General features: G+C 45.6%; 1 protein-coding gene across 2 annotated transcripts; it reads left to right on the top strand.

The window, feature by feature from the left end:
• Positions 1-42: 42 nt before the first annotated feature.
• On the top strand, positions 43-8,966 carry WDR77 (WD repeat domain 77). 2 transcript variants are annotated; one of them, XR_014014044.1, is made up of 11 exons: positions 43-326; positions 588-773; positions 1,555-1,696; positions 1,977-2,026; positions 4,613-4,683; positions 4,820-4,874; positions 5,338-5,409; positions 6,007-6,115; positions 6,657-6,725; positions 7,311-8,592; positions 8,823-8,966. XR_014014044.1 is itself a non-coding variant. In XM_081219998.1 (10 exons), the coding sequence occupies exons 1-10, from the start codon at positions 212-214 to the stop codon at positions 7,468-7,470; spliced, it is 1,029 nt and encodes a 342-aa protein (XP_081076124.1). In that variant the 5' UTR covers positions 43-211; the 3' UTR covers positions 7,471-8,612. The 2 variants fall into 2 exon arrangements, 1 of the variants encoding a protein (XP_081076124.1); XM_081219998.1 differs by lacking the exon at positions 8,823-8,966 and having other exon boundaries at positions 7,311-8,612.
• Positions 8,967-9,786: the final 820 nt, after the last annotated feature.

Here is a 9,786-nt window from a genome sequence, read left to right on the forward strand (position 1 = left end):
CGATAAGAAGCACAGAGCACTGAGAGCCCGCGGCAAGAGGTTGCTCATTGGAAAGCGGAATGGAATCGTAGAAGCAGTTCTCGCGAGATGTAGAGAGGCTGAAGCCCGGCCAGAGGGGCGGAGGCCTATAGAGGGGCCACGTGGTGGCTCGCGGAGCTGAGTCTTCGGCGGGCGTCCAGTTTGGGTCTAGGTTGGAGTTGGAATCGTGGAGATGCGGAAGGAAACCCCGCCCCCGCTAGTGCCCCCGGAGGCCCGGGAGTGGAACCTTCCCCCTAATGCGCCCGCCTGTATGGAGCGGCAATTGGAGGCTGCGCGGTACCGGTCGGGTGAGCCTAGGTCCTGGGTCTGGGAGTTCCCTCACCCCACCCCGAATGCCCTTTCCCGGGACTAAACCTTCCAGCCTGCCCCCAGCCCCCCGCTTACCCCGCATGCCATCCTCACCCCTACCTCGCGTCGCTGAGCTCAGTCCCCAGCCGTGATCGGCGTTCCTGGGCTCCGATCCAGACCCGGCCAGCTGGCTGCTGGGCGGTCACCAGGGAGATTAGCCCTTCCACTCCTCACGCGCTGACAACTTGTATCTCCCTTAGATGGGGCGCTTCTGCTCGGGGCTTCTAGCCTGAGTGGCCGCTGCTGGGCTGGCTCCCTCTGGCTTTTCAAGGACCCTTGTGCCGCCCCCAACGAAGGTTTCTGCTCCGCTGGAGTCCAGACGGAGGCCGGAGTGGCTGACCTCACTTGGGTAGGGGACAGAGGTATCCTAGTAGCTTCCGATTCAGGTGAGTCACTTTCTCCTCAACCTTACAGGTGGAATGGAGGCCAGGGGTATAGGTCGGGCTGGGCTCAATTTTTAAAATCCTATACTCAGTGCTTGGAGGAGCTTGAGGGTGTTGGTCCCGAAGGAGAGTAACTGTGTAGGTAAGAAATACCTTTCCCAAGATTCTAAATTGTTTGGTGAAAATTCCTAGCAAAATCCATAACAAAATTAAGAAGTTAATTGGAACTATTTTTCTTCTCTGTATCCACCCAACCCCAAACCAAGGATAATCTTGATCTTAAAGATGATACCGAGGCCAATCTGTGCTCTTTCCATTTCTTCCCATTTTATTCTTAAATGTCTTTATTCTGCTTTCTTTGCCTTGAATGTCAGACTCAGCAATGGAGGCTTTGACATTAAAAAAAAAAAATCAGAATATGGACGTTGGCAGGCATTGCATGGAAGGATAAAGGTGGGACATTAAAGACTGAGCCTCTCTGGCGATTGAGCTTGAACACTCTATATTCAGGGCAGCTATTTGGTGATTTTCTATACTTAGTCACTGTACAACATATTTTTATGTTATTCAACATATTTTTGTGACTAAGACATTTATTCAAATTGTTCAACAGACACTTTAGTGTCCAAATAACTGGGAATATTTAACCGTACGGACTGTGTGCTACTCAGATCATTGAGGAGATTTCCTCCTTGTCTCCTGAGAGCTTAGAATCCTAGAAGCGAATAGCTGTCTTGGCATAATCCAAGCTTGTTTCCCTCACCCTCCTCCCCACCCCCAACAGGTGCTGTTGAATTGTGGGAGCTGGATGAGAATGAGACACTAATTGTCAGCAAGTTCTGCAAGTATGAGCACGATGACATCGTGTCTACAGTCAGTGTCCTAAGCTCTGGCACGCAAGCTGTCAGTGGTAGCAAAGACTTCTGGTGGGTCCCTTCTCTCATCGCTCCTGTTTCTGGGCCTCCTTTGGGGGGTGTCTTTAGCATCATATTAGCCTCATTAAATAGTGTTTTGGGCTCATTATAAGAACCCAGTGACTGGTTATGACATGCCTATAAGGTTTTCTTAGAGATTTTTGCAATCCATTGTAAAAGTAGGCTGTACCAGAAGTCCAGTAGGCAAAGACATAGGACGTTCTTATTTGAACACACTTTTTATGTAGGTAGTGTAGGTCAAATTAAGTCTCTGTTTCCTTTTGCTTCTTAGCATCAAAGTTTGGGACCTTGCTCAGCAGATGATTCTCAACTCATACCGAGGTGAGTGCATGTTCTTTCCTTTTCAGTCTTTGCCTTGGCTGTTTTATTTTTATTCTCCCCTTTGTGCTCTTTGAACTTTGCTTGCATGTTAGTGATATCAATTCTTTGCTCTCCTGCCTGGTAGTATATTTCTTCCAAAACTACGGTCAGGCTCCAGTGTCGATTCTAGCCCTTTTCATAATTTCCCTATTTTTTTTTTTTTTTTATTGACAGCCTCACCACCTTCTTGGTCACCTGAGGCTGAAAATCCCAGTCCTCTTCCACTCCTCCTGTTTCCCACTTGGTCCCCAAGTTCTTTAGAGTCTTTTTCCATTTCATCAGTGACCTTCCGTTCCATTTCTTATGCTCCTATTTACTTTCAGGCTTTATCTTATACAGATGGTGGCACTCATCTCATTGTTTCTACCTGTAATCTTTAGTCTTTCATTGGTTTCTTGTGGCTTGCAGGTTAAAATCTCATATTTATGTCCTGGCATTCAGGCCTTTTTACTGTCACTCCTTCAAGCATACCATGCTATCTAAACCCGATCACTGTAGATCTTTGGCATTCTCCAAGTATAAACCCTGATACTTGTGAATCTTGAACTTTTGAATATTCACCTCCATAAAATCTCATTTTTTTTGGTGAGAACCATCACTTTCTATTAATGTTCCTTTTTCTGCTCACTTTCATTAGCAGCACTAGCAGTTGACTTTATTTTTGGAGCCATTCCTCATGAAGATACCAAATCTTAATGAAGATAATGTATAGAGCGTTAATGTGTGTGTGGCTAAGAGATGTAGATATGGGTGATCACTGGTTCCCCCAGTGACTAAGTGCCTTTCTCTGCCAGTTCTAACTTCAAAGTGTGTGATTTAAGTATGGGTGAAGCAAAATCATAAACTTATATATCTCCTGGAGCTTCATGGTCACTTGCAGGTAGTTAGACAATAATGTTAAAATGTCAGTGCTCAAAGTCTACTGTACTTGCTTTTTGTTTCCTAGACTTACGATGTGTTTTTCTGGTCAATGCTAAATAACTCTCTTTCAGCCTTTTTAATTAGTTCTTTGTGTTTATTCTTATTCCCCCCACTGATTCCAAATTCCTTGAGGGCAGAGGAACCACATATTTTTTTCATCTTTTGTACTCCCCCATGGTGTTTGTCCCAAAGCTTTGCTTTTGTCAAGTTAGCAATACATTCCTTCTCGTGTTGGCTTTCCATGGGTTCTGTGGAAGGTAGTTTGAGCCCACACTTCTGTCTCAGGGCAGAGCCACATTCAGACTATCTCAGAAAGTCTGGTTAAATCACTTTGGAGAAGGTGGTTTCCACAGCCTGCAGTTAACATTTATTGGAGACCTTTAACATTTTTAGCATGTAGCCCTAAAAGAATTTTGAAAAACTGTAATCTCTCACACATTTTAAAATTAATATCTTGGGCTTCCCTGGTGGCGCAGTGGTTGAGAGTCCGCCTGCCGATGCAGGGGACACGGGTTCGTGCCCCTATCCCGGAAGATCCCACATGCCGCGGAGCGGCTGGGCCCGCGAGCCATGGCCGCGGAGCCTGTGTGTCCGGAGCCTGTGCTCCGCAACGGGAGAGGCCACAGCAGTGAGAGGCCCGCGTACAGCAAAAAAAAAAAAAAAAATTAATATCTAATTTAAATTAAACTAGTTGCAAATAAAGTTATATCTGGCCATGTCATTTGTTGTACACTTTTATAACATATGTTTGTCAAAATTTTGGATTTGCAGATTAAGCTTATTTAATTTATGTAAAACATCTACCAAATAACCTAACTGCCAAAAACCATATGCACTGTTAAGCCAGTTGGCCAAGTGAGACTTAACTTTCAGTCAGAAAAAGTCTGACTTCATTTTTAAATTCAGATAAGCTTATGAGATGTCCTTATGACAACCACCTGTCATATGTTTCAAAATTCTCATTATTAAAGAGAAGAGATCAGTCACAGAACCACACTTGTGTTTGTGGTGTGGCTGAGAAAGGCCAGCCTCCTTCACAGAATTTTACGCAGATGCTCTTTCTTTGTCTCAGAAAAAGCCCCTTTTGTTTTATACCTTAGGTTTTTATACTCCTGAACATCATGGTAAGGTTTGGGGTGGGTGAGAGGTGTGTATTTCTTGTACACATGGGAGAAGGGTGACTGTGAGAGTAGAGGTCAGCACTGCTGGCAGATTATAGGCAGCTTCTCAGTTCAATATGGAAGAAGAACATTAGAGAAATTCCCTTAAAACTCTCAGTGTCCAGAACTCCCTCAGAAGTCTTTGTATGCTACCTGGAGGCATGTGTGCTACTGCTCTTCTAGGATGTCTTTACTGTAAATTCCTCTCTTGTTCCTTTTCAGCATTTAATTTATCTTTCATGTCTTTAGTGATTCATTTTTCTCCAAGCCTTTTGAGTTTTTATAATGATATCAACATTTCCTCTTAGGTTTCATCTAATCCAAAAATCTCACAGAATTTGTTAATTTGCATCATGAGACTAGGCCTATTTCTCACCCTCCCTCCTACCCCTTCATAGTGTCTGGGCTGCTTGATAGTAATGCCTGCATCTTCTCTGTCTTATTTCTTGTTCTGTCTCCTTTACAGCTCACTCTGGGCAGGTCACCTGCGTTGCTGCCTCTCCCCACAAGGATTCTGTGTTTCTTTCATGTGGTGAGGTGAGATATAATCTCTTTTTCCCTTCCCACATCCTATCCGCACTTAGACCCTTTAGACCTGAGTCTAGTGTGGAGGGCTTCTGGCCAGCAGCTGCTTCTTTGGATTGTGAAGCCCTTTTTCTGTTCCTTCTTTTAGGACAATAGAATTTTACTGTGGGATACCCGCTGTCCCAAGCCAGCATCACAGATGGGTGAGTCTGAGAGCCAGTGGTGGGAGAATGATACTAGGAAACCACCTGGAAGAGGCTTTCCTTGGCCAGAGTCAGAGGCAAAGCTGCCAGATGCCCAGTCACTGACACAAATGACACAATGGCTTTCTTTCCCACTGAGGCACATTGTGTGCAGTGGGTCCCAAGAGGAAGGGCTAGTTACTGGGTGGATCATTTACATTTCCTGGATGGGCGAACAAAGGGGTCAGAGTTGTTCTCTTCATGCTTTGTTCTGGAACTTGCCCGTGACTCACGTCTGGAAAGGGCAGGAGGCTGATGGGTAGATGTAGGTTGTGAGGGTCAAGGATGAGGATAGGACTGCCTCAGCAGGGCTTGGGAAACTGAACAAAGGTGCTCCTGGGATTTCCAGTGACTTCACCTGAGAAGCTTTGGCTCAGAGCTGGGCTCGGAGTCTTGTTCCAGACCCCTCTTCTCCCCTTTGCAGGCTGCAGTGCCTCTGGCTACCTTCCTGCCTCCCTGGCTTGGCATCCTCAGCAGAGTGAAGTCTTTGTCTTTGGTAAGGCAGCATGTCGAACTGTGTGTTGACTCTGGGAAGGGGAGGATGAGCGTGAGAGCTGATTCCATAATTCGAGACCCTGGCTGCTCAGTCTCATCAGCGCACTTGGGCGCAAGGTGAATTATAATAATGGGGGTGTAGGGAGGTGGGATGATCCAAAAGTAGTTTTAATTTAGCTTTGGAGAACGTGATGATTTTTGTCCTCGTAGATTTGATTCCTGACTGTTTGCTGTGGCTCTTGTATTCATGGCTAGAAGTCAGTGGGCCGCAAAGCTAGTGGATTGCTACATGGGGAATATGGTTGTATAGTAGGGACAGTTGCATTAACATGGTGATATGGCTGTGTGTTATGGTGACATAGTTTATGATAACAATTACATCATCCATTAATTTAATTTCCAGAACCCCCAAATGACTAGTTATTCCTACTTTACCAAAGAGGAAGCTGATGCTCAGTTTCTCCCCTTGCTCTGTAATGTTTCTCTGTAATGCTCAGAGTGGTTAACTTATTTAAGATGGAGGACATTCAAGTCCAGATCTGGCTGAGTCCACAGCCGATGCTTGTAACCTCTGTGATGTACTCCCTCTTTCCTTCAGGTGATGAGAATGGGACTGTCTCCCTTGTGGACACCAAGAGTGCAAGCTGTGCCCTCCGCTCAGCTGTGCACTCCCAGTGTGTCACTGGGCTGGTGTTCTCCCCTCACAGGTACTGTTCTTTGTCGTCAAGGGCCTGGTGGGTATGAATAGGAAGAATGAGGGGGGATGCTTGTGTTGGCGTAGCATTAGCTGATTAGGTAGCTCCTTAAAGCAGGCACTGTTGTAGCTGAGGTTTTGGAATGTGAAAGATCTCTTAAGACTGTAGTCCATTTTTGGGGTTGTCTGGTCTCTGACTGCAAATGGCTAAAATATGGTCTTGTTCCTGCTCAGCACCCAAAATGATTAATACTGTGGGCTTGTAGGGCTGTGTGGTTGGGAAGCCTGTGTTTCTGGATCATCACTGAAGCTACAGGGTGGGACTAGATGGGATGGTTAGTTGCCAGGATGGCTGTCAACCCTGACTTTGCTCCATTTTCCTCATCTTTCCTTGGAACTTGTACCTAGACTTGAGTGGTAGCCAGGCCTTAACCCAAAGTGGGGATCAAGCCACCTTCTCTGATCATTTTAGGTGGGCTTTGGGGATTGCCCAGTCAGGTTTTGTCTTGAGACCCATGGGCTTTATGTTTCCCAACCCCCTCCTTCTCTCCTAGTGCTCCCTTCCTGGCCTCTGTCAGTGAAGACTGCTCCCTTGCTGTGCTGGACTCAGGCCTTTCTGAGGTGTAAGTGTGACGTGGAACCCTGTGATGAGGAATCAGGGAGGGGAGCAACAGGTGGCTGGGTCCTTTTTCTCTCTGGAAAACTGGGTTGTCTCTTTCAAGGAGACTTGGTGATGGAAGCAGGCCGACTGCTGACTGTCTCCCTGTTCTAGGGGCTGACTCACAACCAGCTTTGTCCCTGGTAGAGGAGGAATGTGGTGGTGGGTGTGATTTCTGAGCCTGGCATTCCGACTGACTCCCAGAAAGAGACAGTCTACCCTTTTCACACAAAGAACCTCATGTAGGAAATGCAACCTGCTATAGGGTGAAAGGCACCAGACAGAAGATCTGATTGTACTTCCTTCTTTGCCATGAGATGCTGTCTGATTCTGGCTCATATCACCACCCTTGGTCTAGCTATCATTTCTTCTATGAAAATAGGGCCCTAGATTGGATGATGAAGTCTTCTGTGGGTAGCTACACCACTATGCTGGTGACTAGGCCATATATGTGGTGAAGTGTGCCCTGGGTGTGTTGGGTCTCTTCTTTCCGTTTCTGCTTTTTCCTCTGTCTCTTACTGTGCCCACACTTTTCTTTGTTCTCTTGTAGGTTTAGAAGCCGAGCCCACAGAGACTTTGTGAGAGATGCTACTTGGTCCCCGCTCAATCACTCCCTTCTTACCACAGTGGGCTGGGACCATCAGGTCATCCACCATATCGTGCCCACAGAACCTCTCCCAGAGCCTGGACCTAAGAGCGTTGCTGAGTAGATTGGATTTCAGACAAAAAGCAAATCCCCAATGAGTATCCACTCCCTTTGCCCCTTCCCTCTCAGTTTGTGAGACAACACAGGAGCCTTTTACAGTATGTTGGTACACCAGATCTATGCAGTTAATAGGCATTGCCTCTCAGCCTGGGGTAGGCTGGATTCTGGGGTCCTGTAGCCAGGGAAGAAAAACTTCCTTGACCATGGATATGTATGTATCTGAGTGTGTATGTAGGTAAATAGTTTTTATTGATGGGAATAAAAAATCCATCCCGCATCTTTCCCAAGGCCCGATCCCCATTCCCCCCCACCCCGCACCCACCCCAAAGTTAACAAAAGATTTTATGCTTCCCACGTAACTTTGCATGAGGAATTGGCTATGTCTGTATGAGGTATGGGATGTGGGCATCCCTGGATTCTTGGAAGCAGCTCATAGAGATAGGAGCAATTTTATTTTTTTATCGAGCTTAATTCACCTTTGTCATGGGCAGTGCTTCCATTCACATCCAGCCCAGCTCACCTTGAGGAAGAGCCAGGACAGTCACCACAGTTTTGCGCATCCCTTGTTATTAAACTGAGCCAGAAGTCCAGTTTCTGGCTTAATAAGAAGTTTGGCTGGGACCTGTGTAATGCCCCCACCTCACCCCCGACCCCCATGGAGTTGTGTATATGGGAGATGAGTGTATTTCTGTCATAGATGCCATAGAAGAGTTTCAGGATGGAGAGGTTAAAGGCATTTCAGTTAAAAACTGACACAGACTTGCATAGGAATGTCTGCCACTTTCCCACCTGAAAACAGTCTGGGGCCTGACCTTTTTTGCCTCTGGGCCCCTGTCTCTAGATATAGGAAGCCTGAATGCTGTTTTGGGGGACTCTGAAAATTTTGAATACGGCATCAGAGAAAGAATCGGAAGTACCTTTCAGTGAAATAAAAAGTCGATTCACTGTTGGCTTGTCTTTTGAAGCGTGTATGTCATGTGCCATTAGACATGGTATTTATGTGAGTCATCAGGGTATCTCTTATAGCCTGTTACTTTTTTGTGTGCTTCCCCGGCCCCCCAGAGCAGCTAGTTGGAACTTAAGGTAAATATTTGGTTACTTGGGTGGTGGCTACTGCCACTTAGAAGTTATGGATCAATTACTGATTGTTTTTTTTTTTTTTTTTTTTTTTTGCGGTATGTGGGCCTCGCGCTGTTGTGGCCTCTCCCGTTGCGGAGCACAGGCTCTGGACGCGCAGGCTCAGCGGCCATGGCTCACGGGCCCAGCCACTCCGCGGCATGTGGGATCTTCCCGGACCGGGGCACGAACCCGCGTCCCCTGCATCGGCAGGCAGGCTCTCAACCACTGCGCCACCAGGGAAGCCCTCAATTACTGATTGTATTGAAACTAAATTAAATCAATTATGTCCTTTGTGCTTTGCAAGTTTCGTTTAGCTAAAATATCATGAAATTGGGGCAGTTTCACGGGCAAAGTATTTGTAAGTAAAGCTTCTGTGTTTCACCCTTGCTGAGCGTGAGCTCTGTTCTCACAATTACCCTGGAGTAAAAACGTGGGAATTAGTTGTCATATGATCTAACTGTCGGGTTTGGGGGGAGGTGGAATTGAAGCCCTCACTGTTCGTAAGTGTAACTTCTTGGGAGGTAATAGGATGTGTTGGTAGAAACACTTAAGTTCTTCCCAGTGGTAAAAGCTTAAAATTTGTGATCACTTAGAGAAAGTGAGGTAGAGGGTGAGGTGGGTAGGAATTAAATTTTCATGGGCATGTTCTTCATGGACTGAAGAATGGTAGAGAGAAAAGTCAGTGAAAGAGAGAAGAGTCCAAGGAAATGAATATAATGTGTCAAGGTGGTTAAAATGACATCAGAGAAGGAAAACCTAGAGTTTGAAGAACAATGTTACTTAATATAAAAAACATTAGTTTAGATTCAGATAGATCTGTGCTGATGCAAGTAATTCACATCTATTTATGATCATCACCAAGACATTTGCAAATGTAATCGAAGTCACAGTAAGAATGACCCTCACAATTGTGATTGAATGTGTCTATAACAGTGAGGAAAAAAAAGATGGTTCAAAATAGAAGGTGACCTCAAAATAATCAGAAATGTAGTATCACATGCAGTGTTGTTTACTAGGCCATTGACTTGGGTGTAGTTTCAGTAGAGTCAGCACAGATTTGCTGACCACAGGTGGAAATGGGCTCATTTTGTTTTCTTTGTTTAAAACCATACAAGCATATATTTTGCATTTAATTTCACTGGTTCAAATATCCAAATGGTGGAGTGAGTCCATTTCCCTATCCTCATTGTTCTTACTGTGA

This window comes from Mesoplodon bidens (assembly GCF_964165515.1).
Source record: "Mesoplodon bidens genome assembly, chromosome: 2".
NCBI lineage: Eukaryota > Metazoa > Chordata > Mammalia > Artiodactyla > Ziphiidae > Mesoplodon > Mesoplodon bidens.

Coding starts and splice junctions, on each gene's coding strand:
- WDR77 (XM_081219998.1), top strand. CDS start 212: ATGCGGAAGGAAACCCCGCCCCCGCTAGTGCCCCCGGAGGCCCGGGAG. Junction 774..1,554: donor CCTAGTAGCTTCCGATTCAG/GTGAGTCACTTT, acceptor CACCCCCAACAG/GTGCTGTTGAATTGTGGGAG. Junction 6,726..7,310: donor GACTCAGGCCTTTCTGAGGT/GTAAGTGTGACG, acceptor GTTCTCTTGTAG/GTTTAGAAGCCGAGCCCACA.